This window comes from Hyperoodon ampullatus, assembly GCF_949752795.1.
Source record: "Hyperoodon ampullatus genome assembly, chromosome: 3".
NCBI lineage: Eukaryota > Metazoa > Chordata > Mammalia > Artiodactyla > Ziphiidae > Hyperoodon > Hyperoodon ampullatus.
The window spans coordinates 158,314,812-158,338,858 of record NC_136916.1 but is presented as its reverse complement, the minus strand read 5'-3'; the positions used below and the strand labels follow the sequence as shown (position 1 = coordinate 158,338,858).

At 35.4% G+C, this 24,047-nt stretch overlaps 1 protein-coding gene across 1 annotated transcript in view; it reads left to right on the top strand.

Annotated features, from left to right (window-relative positions):
- Positions 1 to 23,150, top strand: part of GTF2A1 (general transcription factor IIA subunit 1) — a gene marked incomplete at its 5' end in the record, with an annotated part of 40,833 nt that extends 17,683 nt beyond the window's left edge. The window contains 5 exons of the mRNA XM_079700112.1: positions 1,265 to 1,340; positions 3,382 to 3,515; positions 5,841 to 6,161; positions 14,377 to 14,466; positions 22,862 to 23,150. Of these exons, the coding sequence (XP_079556238.1) occupies positions 1,265 to 1,340; positions 3,382 to 3,515; positions 5,841 to 6,161; positions 14,377 to 14,466; positions 22,862 to 22,969 (729 nt within the window). The 3' untranslated portion in view covers positions 22,970 to 23,150. The remainder of the gene's footprint in view (positions 1 to 1,264; positions 1,341 to 3,381; positions 3,516 to 5,840; positions 6,162 to 14,376; positions 14,467 to 22,861) is intronic.
- Between the last annotated feature and the right edge of the window lie 897 nt (positions 23,151 to 24,047).

The following is a 24,047-nucleotide window of genomic DNA, read 5'->3' as shown; positions in this document are numbered from 1 at the left end:
TAATGTTTCTCAATAGTAAGTGGTTGTTAATATATTCCTTAAATTTAGATTACCTTTCATTTGCTTATATAGACATTTATTTAAATCTTTCATTTATTTAGTAAAATGAAATGCAGAACCTGCATTTTATAAAGAGAACCTGGTGAGCTAGATAGCTGGATTTTGGGGACATAATGGGAGTTTCAGGCTTAAGATACAGAGATTACTTAGGCCTGTCAAATGGCAACAAGCATATTTTCTTGGAAGGCTATACTTAGAGCCTGACTAGATAGTTGTATCATTAACCTACTTGAGTGTAATTTTCCAAGTTTTGTTGACTTCAAAGCACAGTTAATATTTATTTCTTGAAGCGTATTCAAATAGAGGTGTTTCTAAAAATGTATAAGTTAGATTGAGTATATGAAGGTTTGGTACCTTAAAAAAGGTTGAAGGGGGAGGGGGGGAAACTACCTGTATATAGTTACAGTGAGATACATGGAAATACTTTGAGCTCAGGATTTTTTTAAAAAACAGTAAAAACGTAGTGTAATTCTTTCAGAGGAAAGGGGAGAAGTCTCCAGAAGCAGTAAATCAAGAATTTATCCTGGATTTAAAAACATTCAGAGTATAATTCCATGTATATTTTTATAATTTAAAGTCAGATACTAACTTCACTTTCAAGTGTAGAAATTAATTTTTGTGACTTAAGATTTTTGAGGTATTTTCTATATTGATAAAACTGCCAGTAATATATGTTTCACCTAGATAATGCCAGTGTTGTCACCTTATGGCATCTTAGAAGAGTTGCCAGCTAAGAATTGCAGTCTTCTGATACAAGGTTTTCTTTAGAGACCTGTTAATCATGGTATAAATTTAAAATATTAGGATTTCTAAGGTGAAGGTACTTACACTTTTGCCATAAGTATATTAATTGACAACAAGGAATTGGGAGTAAGGAAACAGAATAAGTAAGGAAATGATGGAATGGTTATTTTATTTATTGTACAACACTGTTAGTGTGGGTTAGATTTCCTTAGAGTACATTCTCCAGGTGAAAAAACCTCCTAATTATTCTACTTAATTGCTTGAAATAATTAGGTAAGATGTTTAGGCTCAATGATCTTTATTGTACCATTTTATAAAATGGCAGTTAGTCTTATTGTTAGAACTTTTCATTTTAGTATATACTAAATGAAACTTTAAATACTTAAAATATGCCAGAGATAAACTGATGTGCTGTTATGAACATACATGGTTTTGATTGTTTTTCATTGTTTTTTTCCAGAGTGCTGCTGCTACAGCTGCTACCTTAGCACTCCCTGCCGGTGTGACTCCTGTTCAACAGATACTAACAAATTCAGGTGATTAGGAATAACTGATCCATTATTTATATAACTCAGAAAATTGTACCGTCTAGCCTTTGTTTTGTCTTCACTGAAAGACAGAAGATCTTAATACTTCTTTTACCATTTGGCTTACGTTATTAAAATAAGATGATTTGAGGACCATGGCATATTAAACCATAATCACTGCTGAGGATGCAGTAGAGAAGATGAGAATTGCACTTGAACTTTTGATCCATGAATGGAATACTATTTATTGAATGAAGTATGATTATATAGAAGTGCTTATTTACTTGGTTTTTTGCTAAACACATTTAACTTACCAAATAAGTTAAACTTAACTCATTTGAACTAATTTGTGATATCAAACTAAATCCTATAGTATCTTAAGAGCAAATTTATTGCATTCTGTTTTATATAGTATCTCTCCATAGCTGGCAAAATTTACTTTTGATAATAATGTTTGAATAACTTATTTACCTGGATTTTAAGTATTTTCTCTGTAATTTAATTATGCAGTTTCTTGCAAATCAAAACTACAGTGAGGTGTATCACCTCAAACCAGTCAGAATGGCCATCATCAAAAAATCTACAAACAATAAATGCTGGAGAGGGTGTGGAGAAAAGGGAACCCTCCTATACTGCTGGTGGGAATGTAGATTGGTGCAGCCACTATGGAAAACAGTATGGAGGTTCCTTAAAAAACTAAAAATAAAACCACCGTACGACTTAGCAATCCCACTACTGGGCGTATACCCTGAGAAAACAATAATTCAAAGAGTCACGTACCACAGTGTTCACTGCAACACTATTTACAATAGCCAGGACATGGAAGCATCCTAAGTGTCCATCAACAGATGAATGGATAAAGAAGATGTGGCACATATATACAATGGAATATTCCTCAGCCATAAAAAGAAATGAAACTGAGTTATTTGTAATGAGGTGGATGGACCTAGAGTCTGTCATACAGAGTGAAGTAAGTCAGAAAGAGAAAAACAGATACTGTATGCTAACATACATATTGAATCTAAAAAATAAAAGTGGTTCTGAAGAACCTAGGGGTAGGATAGGAGTAAAGACGCAGATGTAGAGAATGGACTTAAGGACACGGGGAGGGGGAAGGGTAAGCTGGGATGAAGTGAGAGAGAGGCATGGACACATATACACTACCAAATGTAAAATAGATAGCTAGTGGGAAACAGCTGCATAGCACAGGGAGATCAACTCAGTGCTTTGTGACCACCTAGAGGGGTGGGATAGGGAGGGTGGGAGGGAGACACAAGAGGGAGGGGATATGGGGATATAAGTGTACGTATGGCTGATTCACTTTGTTATAAAGCAGAAACTAACACACAGTTGTAAAACAATTATACTCCAGTAAAGATGTTAAAAAAAAGTACAATGATTATACAATTTCTTGTTATTTTGTTAATTTCTAAATTTTTGAAGAAAAAACTTAGCAGCTTGCTACATATTTTAATGAGATATAATTGCTTACTACTTAATTAATTCAACATTCTGCATCATTTAAAACAATATATTAGAGGGATTTGGTATAAGCCAGTCATACTGTTAGTGTTATGTGGCAATGTTAATTGGTTCAGCAAACTCTTACTGTTTTTTAAGTCATCTTGAAGCTAAGGAATGCTGTGCTTTTGTTCAAGATATTAATGCATTATTATACTTCTGTTTCCTTAAAGCTTTAAAAATGAACAGCCCCTGAAATGTCTGCTGATGTTACTTATTCCTCTCTCATGACTTGTTAGTCAAGATAATTTACGCTTTTAATCAACTCTCATAATCTGTTGTTAAAACTTTGTTGGAAACAGTTTTATAAGGAAAATAAAACATATTAAGCAATGTATTAGAGCATGTTGTAAAGTCAGAGAAGGTAAAGACTATAGTTTACTGTGTATGGATGACAGCCCTTAATAAAATTGTTAGCCTTCTTAGTAATTTTTGACATTCACCATGGTCTGACATTCGCTATGAATTCGTTTGTTTTGAGGTGATCACTGCTCAAGTGGTAACTTGGAATATATACTTTTTACTTTAGGCCAGCTTCTTCAAGTGGTCAGAGCAGCCAATGGTGCCCAGTATATCTTTCAGCCTCAGCAGTCAGTAGTTCTACAACAACAGGTTATACCACAAATGCAGCCTGGTGGAGTACAAGCTCCTGTTATACAACAGGTAAAAATCTTAAGTTCTGACCACCATGGGGTTCTTTTTTCTGCCTCTGTATGAATTCTCTGGGTGTTTCCCATCCCTTTTTCTATAGCTTTATCTATACAAATTCTTAGACTCTTCTCTAATACTACACAACCTGTCATTCTGAATTCCTCCTGTACACCTCACAGCTTAACTTACAGTATGTTTAAGACTGAATTGTTGTTATCCCTACTCATCCTTTATCATCCTCCCCCCTGCTTTTTATAAGTGGCACCACTCTCCATCCAGCCTCCTAAGCTAGTTATTCAGCATTCATTCAACACACATTTATTGGGTGGCTACGTATCAGGGTCTTTGCAAGAGACTAGAGATTTAGGAGTGAACAAAGCAGGCATGAGTCTAGTTTCATGATGGTTATGTATTGTCTGGAAGGGAGTATGTGGAATCCTCCCTTTTGCTTACCTCTAATATCCAAGGTATCATGAAATCCTACCAATTCTTAATAGTTCCTTTTTTTCAGACTGCAGTTTAAACATGCTTTCAGTCCCTTAATATATTTGAAACTAGTTTTTTCCCACAGTCTCTTCTGTCATTTCCTTAGTTCATGCTCTCATAATTTCTCACTTAAAATACTGTGTTATCCTCTTAATTGATTTCCCTGCCTCCAGCCTTGTGCCCTCCTAACTTGACTGCTACTCTATATTTATAGTCATTGTTCTAAAAATCTTAAAATCTTTTAATAATTTCCCATTGCTTATTGGAAAAAGTGTAAACTCCTCAGCATGGGTTATGAGATCTTTTTCAGGTTCTTTTTTTTTTGGTTTTCCCACATTTTATTTTTTGCCATGCTTCCAGTTGTTACCTGGTTTAGCTGCTGTTTATATCAAGGTTGACAAGTATTTGCACATGCTTGTGTGCCAGGTGTTAAACTCTTGTACTGTGAGGACAAAGATGAAAGAGAAATGGTTATTTTCTTGAGGAACTTGTGTACTTTGAAAAAGAGACAGATACATAAACAAATAACGTTAATATGATAGTACAGTGATAGAAGTACAGAGGAGGAACATTAATCCAGCCTACTTACAGCCTTCCAAATTTGTCCTGTTGGTACTTCTGGGTTTCACTTGATGCTGTTCTGTTTAGAATGCCACCTTTGGCCTTCCTTCTAGCAGTTCTCTCCAGTCCCCCACAAACAAACAAACCAAATGGAAAAAGCCTGGCTAATCTCCCAAAACACAAATAGAAGCTCAACTGTTGCCTACTAGGAAGGCTTCCCTGACCGGGCCTTGTCCCTCCAAGGTGAATTTAGTACTCTCTCCTGTCTTTTCATAATGTTATACATGGCATTTCTATGACATCTTCTATCTTTTTGAGTTGTTATTGCTTTGTCTATTGCATCATTAATCTGTAAACTTCTTAAAAGAAATACTGTCTTATTATTTTTGCTTTCCTTGAACCTAATGACAAGGAATTGCCCTTTAGTGCTTTAATTTATCACTAGGCATTCTCTGCTTTTTATTTAATAACTATAATTATAAATATGTTCATTATAATAGATATAATTACTATTTGTTAATAGGTTCTTTTTGAGTTGTGGTTTACTTTAGAATCCTAGGATGCAGAGTCTGGAAGGAACTTCAGAAATCATCTGATCTGGTGGTTCACAGCTTTGGTTGCATGATTAGAATTACCTGGGGAACTTTAAATAAAATGAATAGATGTCATCTTATACCAGTTAAATCAGAATATTAGGAGTGGGGGCTTAGGTATCAGTATTTTTAAGTTACCAGGTTGTTATAATTTGTAGCCAGCATTGAGAACCATTGACCCTAATCTAACATGACTTGCTCTGCTACATCTTTATCTGTGATCTTAGGCAAAACTGGAACCCAGAGCTTCAGATTCCAGGGCAGTGTTCTTCATGGAGAGGCAGTGTAGCATAATAATAAGAGCAGAACCAGAAAACCTAGGTTCACATTTTGCCTCTTAGTGACTTGACTGCAAGCTTTGCAAGTTATTAAATCTCTATACCTCAAGCAAATAAACTAATAATGTGTAACTTTTGGTCTGGAATCTGGCATATACATAGCAAGTACTTGATTAATGGAGCAATTATCTTCAGAAAATATTTTTCCTTTAGAAATTTGAATGGTAAAATGAAAATTTAGTGGATCAGTACACTCACTAAACATTCCTCCTGTGCTTTGGTAGTTTTAACTATGTATGAGATATGGCGATTTGGGGTGATTCTTCAGCATTGGGGCCTATTTCTGTGTACCAAGCAATGAAACTGAGCTACTTGGTCCTCTAGCTAGTTACTAATCTGTAGTTTTTCTTTTGCCTTAGGTACTGGCCCCTCTTCCTGGAGGGATTTCACCACAAACAGGTGTTATCATCCAGCCCCAGCAAATCTTATTTACAGGAAATAAGACTCAGGTTATACCTACAACAGTGGCAGCACCTACACCAGCACAAGCACAGCTAACCGCAGCTGGACAACAGCAGCCACAGGCCCAGCCTGCTCAACAGCAAGCCCCGCTGGTGTTACAGGTTGATGGGACTGGGGATACGTCATCTGAAGAAGATGAAGATGAAGAAGAAGACTATGATGATGAGGAGGAAGAAGACAAAGAGAAAGATGGAGCTGAAGATGGGCAGGTAGAAGAGGTAAGTTTCTAGTAAAAGACTAGAAGTAAGAAACTACTCAATCATTTCTTCTTTTACTTGGTACCAAACTGATGAATTATATTTTTTTAGAGGCTGTTAGGGTACTATACCCTAAGATTTTTAGATTGTTCTGGATGTATTTATCTTTATAAAATATTTCTATAGCTGGTAACAAAAAAATGAATGAATACCAAATTAAATTGTACCTATAAAGGTGATGGAGACAGTGCATGGAATTCTAATTCTTTGGCTTATGCATTCATCATGATGTAGCTTAAAGATTAAACATTGGTAGAACAGATAGATGTGGTAATCTTTTCCTTCAGTAATTTAAAACAACATTTCGGAAGGGAAGAAACTTAAGAAAAAGCTAACTGTGACCAATTTATTCAAAACCTCCTTTTGTTCCGTATTCCATACCAGTTCCGTAGATAACCTTATCTACTCTTAGTGTCTGTCTTCAGTTAAACAAACCATACTTTATCTTATTTTTAATTTTTAAATTTTATTTAATTTATTTTTTTATACAGCAGGTTCTTATTAGTCATCCATTTTATACACATCAGTGTATACATGTCAATCCCAATCTCCCAGTTTATCACACCCCCACCCCCACCCGCCACCACTTTCCCCCCTTGGTGTCCATACGTTTGTTCTCTACATCTGTGTCTCAATTTCTGCCCTGCAAACTGGTTCATCTGTACCATTTTTCTAGGTTCCACATATATGCGTTAATATACAATATTTGTTTTTCTCTTTCTGACTTACTTCACTCTAGATCCATCCACGACTCTATAGATGACCCAATTTCGTTCCTTTTTATGGCTGAGTAATGTTCCATTGTATATATGTACCACATCTTCTTTATCCATTCATCTGTCGATGGGCATTTAGGTTGCTTCCATGACCTGGCTATTGTAAATAGTGCTTCAATGAACATTGGGGTGCATGTGTCTTTTTGAATTATGGTTTTCTCAAGGTATATGCCCACTAGTGGGATTACTGGGTGGTATGGTAGTTCTGTTTTTCATTTTTTAAGGAACCTCCATACTGTTCTCCATAGTGGCTGTATCAATTTACATTACCACCAACAGTGCAAGAGGGTTCCCTTTTCTCCACACCCTCTCCAGCATTTGTTGTTTGTAGATTTTCTGATGTTGCCCATTCTAACTGGTGTGAGGTGATACCTCATTGGAGTTTTGATTTGCATTTCTCTAATAATTGGTGATGTTGAGCATCTTTTCATGTGTTTCTTGGCCATCTCTATGACCTCTTCGGAGAAATGTCTCTTTAGGTCTTCTGCCCATTTCTGGATGGGTTGTTGTTTTTTTACTATTAAGCTGCATGAGCTGTTTATATATTTTGGAGATGAATCCTTTGTCCGTTGATTTGTTTGCAAATATTTTCTCCCATTCTGAGGGTTGTCTTTTCACCTTGTTTGTAGTTTCCTTTGCTTTGCAAAAGCTTTTAAGTTTCATTAGGTCCCATTTGTTTATTTTTGTTTTTCTTTCCATTACTCTAGGAGGTGGAACAAAAGTGATCTTGCTGTGATTTATGTCAAAGAGTGTTCTTCCTATGTTTTCCTCTAAGAGTTTTACACTGTCGGTCTTCCATTTAGGTCTCTAATCCATGTTGAGTTTATTTTTGTGTATGGTGTTAGGGAGTGTTCTAATTTCATTCTTTTACATGTAGCTGTCCAATTTTCCCAGCACCACTTATTGAAGAAGAGACTGTCTTTTCTCCATTGGATATCCTTGCCTCCTTTGTCATAGATTAGTTGACCATAGGTGCGTGGGTTTATCTCTGGGCTTTCTATGCTCTTCCATTGATCTATATTTCTGTTTCTGTGCCAGTACCATATTGTTTTGATTACTGTAGCTTTGTAGTATAGTCTGAAGTCAGGGTGACTGATTCCATCAGCTCTGTTTTTTTCCCTCAAGACTGCTTTGGCTATTCGGGGTGTTTTGTGTCTCCATACAAATTTTAAGATTTTTTGTTCTAGTTCTGTAAAAAATGCCATTGGTAATTTGATAGGGATTGCATTGAATTTGTAGATTGCTTTGGGTAATGAAGTCATTTTCACAATATTGATTCTTCCAATCCAAGAACGTGGTATATCTCTCCATCTGTTGGTATCATCTTTAATTTCTTTCAACAATGTCTTATAGTTTTCTGCATACAGGTCTTTTGTCTCCCTAGGTAGGTTTATTCCTAGGCATTTTATTCTTTTTGTTTCAGTGGTAAATGGGAGTGTTTCCTTAATTTCTCTTTCAGATTTTTCATCAGTAGTGTAAAGGAATGAAAGAGCTTTCTGTGGATTAATTTTGTATCCTACAACTTTACCAAATACATTGATTAGCTCTAGTAGTTTTCTGGTGGCATATTTAGGATTCCCTATGTATAGTATCATGTCATCTGCAAACAGTGACAGTTTTACTTCTTCTTTTCCAATTTGTGCTCCTTTTATTTCTTTTTCTTCTCTGATTGCCGTGGCTAGGACTTCCAAAACTATGTTGAATAATAGAGGTGAGAGTGGACATCCTTGTCTTGTTCCTGATCTTAGAGGAAATGCTTTCAGTTTTCCACCATTGAGAATGATGTTTACTGTGGGTTTGTCTTATATGGCCTTTATTATGTTGAGGTAGGTTCCCTGTATGCCCACTTTTTGGAGAGTTTTTATCATAAATGGGTGTTGAATTTTGTCAGAAACTTTTTCTGGATCTATTGAGATGATCATATGTTTTTTATTCCGTTTGTTAACATGGTATATCACATTGATTTATTTGCGTATATTGAAGAATCCTTGCATCCCTGGGATAAATCCCACTTGATTATGGTGTATTATCCTTTTAATATGTTGTTGGATTCTGTTTGCTAGTATTTTGTTGAGGATTTTTGCATCTATATTCATCAGTGATATTAGTCTGTAATTTTCTTTTTTTGTAGTATCTTTGTCTGGTTTTGGTATCAGGGTGATGGTGGCCTCATCGAATGAGTTTGGGGGTCTTCCTTCGTCTGCAATGTTTTGGAAGAATTTGAGAAGGATGGGTGTTAGCTCTTCTCTAAATGTTTGTTTGTTGGAAGATTTTAATCACAGTTTCAATTTCATTACTGGTGATTTGTCTGTTCATATTTTCTATTTCTTCCTGGTTCAGTCTTGGAAGGTTATACCTTTCTAAGAATTTGTCCATTTCTTCCAGGTTGTCCATTTTATTGGCATAGAGTTGCTTGTAGTAGTCTCTTAGGGTGCTTTGTATTTCTGCAGTGTCTGTTGTAGCTTCTCCTTCTTCATTTCTAATTTTAATGATTTGAGTCTTCTCCCTCTTTTTCCTGATGGGTCTAACTAATGGTTTATCAATTTTATCTATCTTCTCAAAGAACCAGCTTTTAGTTTAATTGATCTTTGCTATTGTTTTCTTTGTTTCTATTTCATTTATTTCTGCTCTGATCTTTGATTTATTTCCTCTGCTAACTTTGGGTTTTCTTTGTTCTTCTTTCTCTTAGGTGTAAGTTTAGATTGTTTATTTGAGATTGTTCTTGTTTCTTGAGGTAGGTGTGTATAGCTATAAACTTCCCTCTTAGAACTGCTTTTGCTGCATCCCATAGGTTTTGGGCCGTCGTGTTTTCATTTTCATTTGTCTCTAGGTATTTTTTGATTTCCTCTTTGATTTCTTCAGTGATCTCTTGGTTATTTAGTAACATATTGTTTAGCCTTCATGTGTTTGTGTTTTTTACGTTTTTTTTCCCCTGTCATTGATTTCTACTCTCATAGCGTTGTGATCAGAAAAGATGCTTGATATGATTTCAATTTTCTTAAATTTACTGAGGCTTGATTTGTGACCCAAGATGTATGTGATCTATCCTGGAGAATGTTCCATGCACACTTGAGAAGAAAGTGTAATCTGCTGTTTTGGATGGAATGTCCTATAAATATCAATTAAATCTATCTGGTCTATTGTGTCATTTAAAGCTTGTGTTCACTTATTAATTTTCTGTTTGGATGATCTGTCCATTGGTGTAAGTGAGGTGTTAAAAGTTCCCCAGTATTATGGTGTTGCTGTTGATTTCCTCTTTTATAGCTGTTAGCAGTTGCCTTGTGTATTGAGGTGCTCCTATGTTGGGTGCATATATATTTATAATTATTATATCTTCTTCTTGGCTTGATCCCTTGATCATTATGTAGTGTCCTTCCTTGTCTCTTGTAACATTCTTTATTTTAAAGTCTATTTTATCTGATATGAGTATTGCTACTCCAGCTTTCTTTTGATTGCCATTTGCATGGAATATCTTTTTCCATCCCCTCACTTTCAGTCTGAATGTGTCCCTAGGTCTGAAGTGGATGTCTTGTAGACAGCATATATATTGGTCTTGTTTTGTATCCATTTAGCAAGCCTATGTCTTTTGGTTGGAGCATTTAATCCATTCACGTTTAAGGTAATTATTGATATGTTTGTTCCTATTACCATTTTCTTAATTGTTTTGTGTTTGTTTTTGTAGGTCCTTTTCTTCTCTTGTGTTTCGCACTTGAGTTCCTTTAGCATTTGTTGTAGAGCTGGTTTGGTGGTGCTGAATTCTCTTAACTTTTGCTTGTCTCTAAAGCTTTTGAATTCTCCATCGAATCTGAGTGAGATCCTTGCTGGGTAGAGTTATCTTGCTTTTGGGTTCTTCCCTTTCATCTGAGTATATCATGACACTCCCTTTTGGCTTGTAGAGTTTCTGCTGAGAAATCAGCTGTTAACCTTATGTGAGTTCCCTTGTATGTTATTTGTCATTTTTCCCTTGCTTCTTCCAATAATTTTCTTTGTCTTTAATTTTTGCCAGTTTGATTACTGTGTGTCTCAGTATGTTTCTCCTTGCGTTTCTCCTGTATGGGCCTCTCTACGCTTCGTGGACTTGGGTGCTTATTTCCTTTCCCGTGTTAGGGAAGTTTTCGACTATAATCTCTTCAAATATTTTCTCGGGTCCTTTCTCTCTTCTCCTTCTGGGACCCCTATAATGCGAATGTTGTCACGTTTAATGTCCCAGAGGTCTCTTGTATCTTCATTACTTTTCATTCTTTTTTTCTTCATTCTCTTCCGCAGCAATGAATTCCACCATTTTGTCTTCCAGGTCACTTATCCATTCTTCTGCCTCAGTTATTCTCTTTTGCTTCCTTGTAGTGTATTTTTCATTTCAGTTATTGTGTTCATCTCTGTTTGTTTCTTCTTTAATTTTTCTAGATCTTTGTTAAACATTTCTTGCATCTTCTCCACCTTTGTCTCCATTCTTTTTCTGAGGTCCTGGATCATCTTCACTATCATTATTCTGAATTCATTTTCTGGAGGGTTGCCTATCTCCTTTTCATTTAGTTGTTTTTCTGGGGTTTTATCTTGTTCCTTCATCTAATACATAGCCCTCTGCCTTTTCATCTTGTCTGTCTTTCTGTGAATGTGGTTTTTGTTCCACAGGTTGCAGGATTGTAGTTCTTCTTGCTTCTGCTGTCTGCCCTCTGGTGGATGAGGCTATCTGAGAGGTTTGTGCAAGTTTCCTGATCAAACCATCCTTTCTTATTGATTTTTTGTTGTGTATTTTTAGAAGCGTGTGAATATATCTTTGTTTTCCTCAGTGTTCCAGCTTAGTTACTTGTATTCAAGATGGTGTTTGTCTTACCACAGTTTTCACTGTTAATTGCCTTCTGCAGCCTAAGATATAATCTTCTGATTTATCTTACAAACTTCTTCTAAATTATCTAAGTCAGGAGTCCCCAACCCCTGGTCCGTGGACTGGTACTGGTCTGCGGCCTGTTAGCAGTTGGGCCATACAGCAGGAGGTGAGTGGCTGGTGAGCAGGCAAAGCTTCCTCTGCCACTCCCCATCGCTCGCATTACCGCCTGAACTATCCCCCGCCAAATTTTTTTTTTTTTTTTTTTGGCTGCGCTGGGTCCTTGTTGCTGTGCGCGGGCTTCTCATTGCAGTGGCTTCTCTTATTGTGGAGCACAGCGTGTGGGCTTCAGTAGTTGTGGCGCACGGGCTTAGTTGCTCTGCGGCATGTGGGATCTTCCCAGACCAGGGATTGAACCCGTGTCCCCTGCATTGGCAGGCAGATTCTTAACCACTGTGCCACCAGGGAAGCCCCTCTCCCCGCCAATATTTTATCCATGATAAAATTGTCTTCACGAAACTGGTCCCTGGTGCCAAAAAGGTTGGGAACCGCTGATTTAAGTTAATTTTTTTTAAAGAATACTATTTTATTAAATATTGAATAGATGAAACAAATAAAAATATTTTATGATATAAACAACCCAATGTCCACATCTAGTTTAAAAAAAAAATCCACTGCCTAAATAAAGTCCCCTGGGTGCCCGTCTCCAATCCCCATCCTCTTCCTTCTGCCATCAGAGTAACCTTGCTCATGAATTTTGTGTTTATCACTATACCTTTATATTTTAGCATATGTATTTATATTCCTAAGGAGCATATTGTTTCGTTTTACTTGCCTGTTTATAATAAAGTGAAATAATTGTGTATTCTTCTACAAGTTCATTTTTTTGCCGACATGGTATTCCTGAGGTTCATCTAAGTTGTTGCATATACCTATAATTATTTTCACTGTTAAATGTTAAAAATGTATGCATTTTTGTGATGCGTTGGACATTAGAGTTGTTTCTACTTGTTAACTGTTACAGTTATAAAATATTTTGGTATGTGTCTTCTGGGGACACATGTAAGAGTTTCTCTAAGTGTTGTACCTTAACCTTGAATTGCTGAATCATAAGGCATGCATATCTTCAACTTACGATAAAATGCCACATAGTTGTACTAATTATACTTCTGGCAGTCAGTGTGTATAATGGTGCATATGTCTATACATCTTCACCAATACTTGACATTGTCAGGCTTCTTAATTTTTGCCAGTCTGGTAGGTAGAAACTTTTGTTTCATTTTGGTTTTAATTTTTATTTCCTTGATTAATGATGAGTAGCAAAAGGCTTCTGCTACTCTACTTATTTTTTTTTTCAATTTTCTTTTTTGTTATAAAGACCATAGCAAATTTTAAAAAGCTGTTTGAACAGAGAAAAATATCGTAGTTCTTGATTTCCCACGTGTACTTAACGCAACCTCGCTGTGCTTCCTGGCTCCTTCCCTGGACACGGCGGGTTGATCAAGGAAAACGGGGTTTTCAGGTGGGGGCGCTGGGGGCTACCGTCATCTTTATTTACCAGGTGGCTTCTTGATTTTTTCATGCTTTTTCTGTAGGCAGTCAAATCAAAAGTGAAAAGAATAGTTTTTCTTGCCTTGTTGCCTAAGCTCTATAATATTGATTAGAAATGGCGGTAGTGGTGGTAATTGCACACATTATGAATGTACTAAATGCAAATTGTACAGCTTAGAATGGTTAAAATGGTGAATTTTACCTCAGTAAATTTTTTTTACATTTACATTGGTGATACCTATTTTAAATTAAAGAATATATATACATATACATGTGTGTAAGTATAGGCCTAGACTTAATATCATCTTGATTATTTTTCTTTCCACCTTCATTTTGTCCTAGCTTCTCTTTCTTCATTAATTAGAAATCAGAGTTGTATGTTTTATTTTCTGCCATAACTGAGGTCAAGGTTAACTTAGTTGGTCATTTTATGCTCTAGTTAGATCTTGGCCTTTAATTCTCTTCGATACTGAGACCGAGATCCTCCCCTTCTTTTTAAATATGATTGCCTTAACTATGCTCTAAGTCTCCACTAATACTAATTTGTATTCCTAGTCCTAGTCCTTAATGTAAAGACTATCCAGGCTGCCAAGCTGTTTTATAACCCTGTTTTCCCTTTTACACTGCTACTTCTGGTGGTACATACTACCATTACCTCATTAAACCTTCATATTTTGTTAGGTCCACTTCTAGGCATCTTAAAACAGTTACTAAAGAGAATCATCTTTTCATACTATTAGGAAAGAATAAAGGAAGTAAAATTAAACATCTTTTCAGGCTTATAAATTATATAGCTTAACTATTTTAATTATTGTATTTAATTTCATGCTGGAATTTCAGTGACATTGGTAGAGTCTTAACACAGCCAGTTAACAATATGTTCATGGTATATATGCATCTGTCTGGCCCTTGATTCTCAAAGAACATCAAGGTCTTTGTGTTTCTTTTCTCTGAATATTAGAAGGGCCTTTTTCTAGTAATACATGAAGTATAAGTAAATGAATTCTCCCTTTTTCATTTTTAGGAACCCCTCAATAGTGAAGATGATGTGAGTGATGAGGAAGGACAGGAACTCTTTGACACAGAAAATGTTGTTGTATGCCAATATGATAAGGTGAGTGTTTTATGATCAGGTTACTGTCATTTTTTCTGTTGTAATTTCTTCCCTAAACCATCCTGTGTGCCTTGTTCAAGCATTTGGTCAGCTGATTGATGCCTCTTATATTTAGTATAAACAGTGTGAATGAAACCAATGTTATAGTTTAGTTAGATTATTTTAATAGAATGAGAAATTAATTTGTATAACTTTACAGTTGAAAAAAGAGTTATGAAAGAACTCATGGGAAGTATGTTGTTTTCAGTTTAGACTGTGTCTCCCAACCTGTTAACAAAGTAAAGCCACTTTGTGGTTGTCCTTTAACATGAATAGTAACTCAGTGGGATAACCGTGTTTTCCCTCTAACCTCAACTATCTCAAAACTAAAAGACGAATTAAATTTCTGTAACCTTTTATTATTGCTAAGGAGAAAAGAACAACGGCAAGAAACAAGACTGATAACTAACAAAAGATACATTTTTACTGAAAATTGTTTTAAATTATTTAGCTTTGCTGTATTTTGGTAGCAGTAAAAAATTTTTAAACTAGGTTCTATGAGAATTAGTTATTGATTCCTTGATTTCTTAATTCTTAAAAAGGATGCTACTTCCCAAGTATTTTTGTTATAGTTATTGGCACTGTTAAAATTTTGATTATTTGCTGAAACATTTAATTTGGAATAAATTTTTTTTTCTGGTTATAATCATTAAATTTATAGTAAGTCCACAAATTATATTGCATTTTATAATTTAATTTCAGCAGAGGTCTTTAAAATGTGCTGAAAACTCTAACAGAAGTAGTTGGGTTTTGTTTATAAGCACTACTCATTCAGTAAATGTATATTTATTAAGTGCCTAAATGTGTCAGGTACTGGAGCTGAAGTCATTCATTATACAAGATTTGTGCCCTGCATGCCCTCCTTTACAAATGATGAAAATCTTAAATTTGTGTTGCTTTTATAGAAATGAATATTATAACCAGCCATGTTTACTGCAAACAGATCTATAGGGAAAATGTTAAGAAAATAAATCTTATCATTTCCTAATGAAAAGGTAAAGTCAAGAGAGTTGAATACCAGTGAAATTATAGAATTAAGTTAGTGAGGTCATTGATTCAGAGTTATCAGGGCATCCACTCTTGTACATTATGACTGTTAAGTAAGCACTTTTAATACCCTACACCAAGCACATTATAATAAAAGTAATTTCTCATTACATGCACATAGAGGAAGCATATTGAAGTTAAAACAATGGGAGATACCAGTAAATCTTTATTGCCAGAAAGACTCAAGGGAACCTGTTGGCAGCCAAATTATCCAGGACACAGTTTCATGATAGCAAGATGTCACATTTATCAGTCAAGAGAGGACCTTTACCTTAGCTTGACTGGAGAATATGCTTCTAAGTATTTTCATACTATAAGTGATGTTGTATTCTCCTTTGTACACTTAATATTTTAAATGCTAAAATTGGCTTGTTTTGCTCCAAGAGACAATATTTTAATGTTTTAAACTAAGAAATTAAAAAATAGCTTTAAATAGTGTGTTGAATGACAAACAGTTATAAAGTTTGCAGAGATCTAATTTTTATAATCAAATGAGTTCTAGAGACTGGAGGGTTGAGTCTTGATGTTTTAGCCAACAGTAAAGAATGGTGTGTTCTGAAATGGGCGTGGGTGTGGTTTGAGGCAACTTGAACTTTAGGAGTTTATTTTTGAAGACTAAATTTTAGAATTTCAACAACGAGTCAATTTTAGAAGCAGTCATAGAGTTATTGTATTGCCAATCAAATGAGAACCTTAAACTTAATAATGACGCAGGGTTCTCCCATAAGTATGGGTAGATAAGGACTGATGGCATCAGGTATTGAATCTTCAGCCTTATTTGTAGGTAATTTTATTTAATATGTTTGTCATTAGGAAATTTCAGAGGCCTTTTTCCTGGCACTCAGGACACTCCTTCAGGAAGGGCTTAATTAAAGGCCAATGAATTGTTAAGTTGTATTTTGTGATTTTATTCAAGTAAAAATATTTACTACTTATTACTCAATATGACTTCAGTGCTTAGTATATGGACTATTATTTGATCCATGAAACTTTTCTACATTTGCTTTTTGCAAGTTGTCTTGCAGCGGAATGCAGTCAGTTTCTTTACTTGTCTGTGGAATTCTTTTTTCCTGGCTATTCAGCACTTGTTTGCACATTTATTTATTTATTTTATATATATATCACTTGTTTATCTAATTCCATGTCTTTCAGGTTGTAGTCACTTGTTTTGTACTGGAAATAAATTTGTATATCCATTTTTAGGATAGTTAATACTTTCTCTACAGGAAGTCAAAGAAAAGAGGAGACAGATATCTTTTTATTCAAAAAATACTTAAAGAGTGTCTGTGATGTCCCAGGGTATTATTCTAGGAACTTGAGATACACCAGTGAACAAAACGAAACAATCCCTGCTATTGAGAAGCTTACTCTAGTTGAGGGCGACAGATGTTAAAACATAGCAAACAACAAATAAATTACGGTTGACTCTTGTACAATGCTAGGGTTAATCAGCATGTAACATAGGCAGTCCTCTGTATCTGCGCTTCCTCCACATGCATGTAGTCATCCAACCACAGACCACTTAATTCTGTAGTATTTACTATTGAAAAATACCTATGTATAAGTGGATCTCTGCCCTTCCAAACCCATACTGTTCAAGGGTCAACTGTAATTCATATGCTATGCTAGAAGCTGATAATTGGTATGGGAAATTAGAGTGGGAAAACGGAACAGGAACAAAGACTTGAAGAAAGTTAGCCCTGTCATTATTCAGTGGCATAACCTGCCTGTTGTGTGTGAGGAGCAAAAAGGAGGCCAGTGTAACTGGACTTGGGGGAGTAGTATAGTAGTAGATTAAGTCAGAGCTAGGTGAAGGCAGGTGGTGTAGGAGGACATGGGCTCTTACTCTGAGTGAATTGGGAAGCTATTGAAAGGTTTCAAATAGACAAAAGTGATATCACTTACATTTTAATCTTTAAAGGATTACTTAGCATTCTTTGTTGAGAGCAGAGAAGAAGCAAAGGTTGAAACGAGATTAATAGAGGGATATTGTCGTAATCCAAGTGAGTGATAATGGTGACTGAGGCTAAGATGATAGTACTGGAAGTGGTGAGAAGCAGCTGGCTCTTGGATGTTTTGAAGGAAGAGTCAACAGGATTTCCTGACTCTTGTATGTTCAGTAGAAAAGGAGGGATCAAGAGTGAGTCCAGGAAATTTTTTTTTTTTTTTTTTTTTTTTTGTGGTACACGGGCCTCTCACTGTTGTGGCCTCTCCCGCTGCGGAGCACAGGCTCCGGATGCGCAGGCTCAGCAGCCATGGCTCACGGGCCCAGCTGCTCCGCGGCATGTGGGATCTTCCCAGACCGGGGCATGAACCCGCGTCCCCCGCATCAGCAGGCGGACTCTCAACCACTGCACCACCAGGGAAGCCCCAGGAATTTTTTTTGATGAAGAATCAGACAGAAGCATGGAGATACCATCAACCTGGATGGGAAAGGCTGCAGGTGGAGCAAGTTTGGGAAAGGAGAGTGGCCGGTTTTGGACATGTTAAAGTTTTGTATCTGTTAGACATTCAAATCATCCCTCCTAAGGTGTTAGGTGTAATAATCTACATAGTGTAATTAGACCAGATCTATAAGACCACTTAATGCTGGAGTCTCTGTCCTGAATACTGTTTCACTTTATTGTACTCTATTTTGTTTTAATAAGTGAGAAAAAATTGACACATGTTAAATTTATATATAGCTTAAGTTAGTGATCTAGAGGAAGGGTATGGGAGTGATTTTCAAATATACAAAGTATTTAATTGTTTTTTAAATTAACTCCCGAAAGGCAGAACTACGATCAATAAGTAGAAGTTTGGAGTAAGCAGTTTCAGTAAGGGGTAAAGTATGAAAGAGTTATAAGAGAGCTATCCCAGGAAGGGGTAACTTAATTTGCAGTTCTTTAGCCCCCACTTTTAATCATACTCAAGCAGACACCGAACTGATTTGCTAAGAATGTGCCATGGAGACTGTCTGCACAGGGATGTTAGACGATGGAATTTTAGCAGTGGGATAAGAAAATACCTGTATATAGTGAGAATTTTTGCATTATTATATGAAACAGCCTGATTAGTAGAAAGCATCTTGGACTGGGGCAAGAGAATCATCTTTGTCACTTAACTGCGATATGCCCTTGGTCATGCCATGGAACCTCTCCAGGCTATAATTTTCTCTTTTGAAAATGAAAGCCTGAAGTGGCAGTGATACTTAAAAGATGATTGGAAGGAAGGGAGAGAGTGAAGTCCTGGAAATCAGCTAAAGGATATTGTAATAAATCATATGACAAGAGGCTGTTGACATGGTAACTAGAAGATTATTGATAGCCTTTTAGAAAACAGTTGCCAGGTGCCCTGAAGACAACTAAAATAGAATTAGAGAGAAAGTAATAATTAGAGAAATACTAATATTAGTGTGAATTCTAATACAGTGGGGCCACGGTATTAAAAAGGTCAGCAATATGGAAGTTGTTACTATATGTGAGGAAGAAGAAGAGAGTAGTTGTAAACATGATACCAATATTGAAAAGATAGTGTCCTGGTGGTCAGTAGATAAGAGGAATGAAGAAAAGCCTAAGGTCAAATCAATCGTGTAGACATAAAAGGAGTTACAGAGAAAAGACCAAAAAAATGGTCTAGAAGCATCAGGGAGAACACAGGGTATTGCTGTTTGAAATATTTGCCAGTATAAAATTTCCTGTGAAATGACATATATACACATACCTGGTAGAGATAGGATGTTTTTCAGAGAAATATTATTAACTACTTTAATGAATACAAGTACTGAGAGCTATAAAATAAGTATTACTAATTATAGGTAAATTTATTTTTGAAAAACGCACCTAGTGAACTTTTTTTTTTAAGAGAGGTTGTCAAATTAAACTATTAAAAACCAATTTGACCACAGTGGTATAAACTAGAAATCAATTAGATGGAGATTAAACAATATGCTACTGAACAACCAGTGGGTCAAAGAAGAAATCAAAAGAGAACTAGAAAAATACCTTGAGACAAATGAAAATAGAAATATAACATACCAAAACTTGTAGAATGCAGCAAAAGCAGTTGTAAGAAAGAAGTACATAGAGAGAAATGCCTACATCAAGAAATAAGGAAAAATCTCAAATAAACAATCCAACTTTACACCTAAAGGAACAAGAAGCCCAAAGTTAGTAGAAGGAAGGAAATACAAAGATCAGAGTGGGAATAAATGAATAGAGACTAAAAAGACAATAGAAAAGATCAATGAAACTAAAAGCTGGTTATTTGAAGAGATAAACAAAATTGACAGACCTTTAGTTAGACTCACCGAGAGAGAGAGGACTCAAGTAAATAAAATCAGAAATAGATGTTACAACTGATAACAGACATATAAAGGATCATAAGAGACTACTATGAATAATTATACATCTACATATTGGACAATCTAGAAGAAATGAATAAATTCCTAGAAGCACACAACCTTCTCAGACTGAATCATGAAGAAATTGCAAATCTGAACATACTGATTACTAGTAAGGAGAGTGGATCAATAATCAAAAACTTGCCAATAAACAAAAGTCTAGGACCAGATGGCTTCATGGGTACATTCTACCAAACATTAATACCAATTAATGAATTAATACCAATCCTCAAACTCTTCCAAAAAATAGAAGAGGAGGAAACACTTCTAAACTCATTTTACAAGACCAGCATTACCCTGATACCAAAACCAGACAGGGATGCCACAAGAAGAGAAAATTACAGGCCAGTATCATCCTGATGAACATAAATGCAGAAATCCTCAAGAAAATATTAGCAAACTGATTTCACAATTTATTGAAAGGATCATATACCATGATCAAGTGGGATTTATTCCAGGGATGCAAGGAAGGTTCAACATCTACAAATCAGTCAGTGTGATACACCATGTTAACAAAATGAAGGATAAAAGTCATGTGATCATCTCAATAGATGCTGGAAAAGCATTTGACAAAATTCAACATAAAAAGTCTCAACATTAAGTTGGTATATAGGGAATGTACCTCAACTTAATAAAGGACATATATGAAAATCCCACATGTAACATACTCATCAATGAAAGGCTGAGAGCTTTTCCTATAAGATTAGGAATAAGACGAGCATGCTCACTCCTGCCATTTTTCCTCAACATGATATGGGAAGTCCTAGTCAGAGCAGTTAGGCAGAAAAAAGAAATAAAAGACATCCAAATCAGAAAGGAAGAAGTGAAACTGTCACTATTTGCAGGTGACATGATATTACATAGAAAATGCTAAAGACTCCACCAAAAAACTGTTAGAACTAATAAATGAATTTGGTCAATTTCAGGATACAAAAATCTGTTGAGTTTCTATACACTATTTAATAATGAACTATCAGAAAGAGAAATTAAGAAAACAATCCCATTTACAACTGCATCAAAAAGAAAAAAATATCTAGGGATAAATATAACCAAGGAGGTGAAAGACCTGTACACTGAAAACTGTAAGACACTGATGAAAGAAATTGAAAAATACACAAGTAAATGGAAATATATTACTTGCTCATGGATTGGAAAACTTAATATTGTTAAATTGTCCATAATATCCAAAACAATCTATAGATTCAGTGCAGTCTTTATCAACATTTCAATGGCATTTTTCACAGAAAGACATCAAACAGTCCTCAAATTTGTATCAAACCACAAAAGACCCTGAAGAGCCATAGCAATCTAGAGAAAGAACAAAGGCATCATCCTTCTTGATTTCAAACTGTATTGCAAAACTATAGTAATCAAAACAGGCATAAAAAGAGACACATAGATCAACAGAACAGAAAAGAGAGCCCAGAAATAAACCCATTCCTGTGTGGTCAATTAATTTATGACAGAGAAGCGAAGAATATAAAATGGGGAAAGGACAGTCTCTTCAATAAATGGTGTGGGGAAAACTGGGAAGCCACATGCAAAAGAATGAAACTGGACTACTATCTTTTATCATGCAAAATAATCAGTGCAAAATGGATGAAAGAATTGAATGTAAGACCCGAAACCATGGAAGAAAGAAAACAGAGATGATAAGCTCCTTGACATTGGTCTTATTGGTGATTTTTTGATTTGACAAGAAAGCAAAGGCAACAAAAGCAAAAATAAACAAGTGGGACTACATCAAACGAAAAAGCACTTGCACATCGGAAGAAACCATCAATAAAACAAAAAGGTCACTTGCTGAATTGCAGAAGATATTTGCAAAGGATATATCTGACAATGGGTTGATACCCAAAATATACAAAGAACTCACACAATTCAACATCAAAACAAACAAACAACCCAATTTAAAAATGGGCAGAGGACCTGAATAGACATTTTTCCAAAGAAGACATAACAAATGGCAAACAGGTACATGAAAAGGTGCTCAACATCACTAATCATCAGGGAAATGCAAGTCAACCACAATGAGATATATCACCTCACACCTGTTAAAATGGCTGTTATCAAAAAGACAAGAATTAAAAAGGATGTGGAGAAAAGGGAACCCTGTGGTACTATTGGTGGGAATGTAAACTGGGATAGCTGCTATGGAAAACAGTGTAAACCTTCCTTTAAAAATTAAAAGTAGAACTACCATACAATCCAGCAATTCTACTTCTGAGTATTTATTAAAAGGAAACAAAAACACTAACTATGAAAGATATGTGCACTCCCCCGTTCATTATAGCATTATTTACAGCAGCCAAGAATGGAAGCAGTCTGGGTGTCCATCAGTGGATGAATGGATAAAGAAGCTGTGGTGTATGTATATGTACAGTTGAATATTATTCAGCCTTTAAGAAGGCAGTTTTGCCATTTATGACAACATGGATGGACTTTGCATTATGCTAAGTGAAATATCAGACAGAGAAAGACAAATACCATGTGATCTCATATGTGGAATCTAAAACAAAAAAAGTGAACTTATAGATACAGAGAACAGACTGGTTGGTGATTGCCAGAGATGAGGGTTTGGAGGTAGGTGAAATGGGTGAAGGTGGTCAAAGATACAAACTTTAAGTTGTAAAATAAGTAATCAGGAGGATATAGTACAGCATGGTGACTACAGTTGATAACATTGTATATTTGAAAGTTACAAAGAGAGTAGATCTTAAAAGTTCTAGTCACAGGAAAAAAATTTGTAACTATTTATAGTCTTTGTACACCTGAAACTAATATGTTACATGTCAGTTATATCTCAACTAAAAAAGAAACCAGTTTGCAATTGCGGTCATATACAAGTTTGATGTGTGAATGGTTTTTCTGTTGTTGTTTGTTTCCTCTTTTTATTTTATCTCATACATTTTTTACTTATTTATTTAGATACACAGAAGTAAAAACAAATGGAAATTTCATCTCAAGGATGGCATTATGAATCTTAATGGAAGAGATTATATATTTTCCAAAGCCATTGGAGATGCAGAATGGTGAAGAGTTGGTTCTTTTCTTTTATAAATAAAACAAAAGAAACTTAAAAAAAAATTTAAAGTGGACAGTTTGAAACTTGGGACATATACCAACCAAAACTTAACTTCTGCATGTCAGAGAAGTGCAGTAGAAGCAGAGCTACTGGGACAAAGAGACCTTGACAACACAGACACTACTTCTAACTGGCAAGCCATGGAACTGTAGCACCTGGGGTTGTTGGGGTGGTGAGGGTTGGGATTTTGTGTAAGAAAACCGTAATTGTTGATTTTAAATACAGGTACCTGCCACTGGTAATTAGCATGTAAAGCTTGGTTTATATTCCTTCCTCCAACTTGAGTTCAGTCAGATTACTTGTTGGAATGAACTGAAGAAACTTCCCTTCTGATAGATTGAACCGAAACTGCTTATTGTACATGGTTATATTTGGTAAAAATTGCGTGTGAGCTTTTTACAAAAGGGTAAGAATATGTGTTGAATTTTAATTCACTTGTATAAGGAAACAATTTAGAACTCTCATAATAGGTCTTAAATATTTTTACTTGCTGTTCTCCTTCAGTAATATATACCTCTTCCTTCCCTGCTTTATGAAACATCTATTTGAGTTAAAGGAAGTAAACAGTGATCACAGTTTGGAGACAAAATTTACCCAGGAATGGGTATTTATTTTAATTAGGTTTTGAGATTCATTAAATGTAGTTTAAAGACTTGGGTCTCATCTGAGTTGAGCAGAATTAAAATAACTTCAATTTCCTAACAGAAAAATTGTATTTGTTTCTTTTAGCCCCCCCCACCTTAAAAAGAAACCCCAGTGGCTCCTCAGGAATACAGTGTTATTGCACAAAGGTACCATCTAGCTGAAATTATATACATATGAATAGATAGATTTTTTTCCTGTTGGGCTAAAGAGTATATGCTTATATATGTGTTTAGTCTTTAAGCTAAACAAACATTTAGATAACATTCTGTGCATTGATTGAAGCATTGAGCAGGTGGTGAGGACCTGGATTTTTATTAAACAATTTAGTAATTATAAAAAGTTTTTTTGTGTTTACTAGTAAAGAATTTTAAAATGATTCTAAGT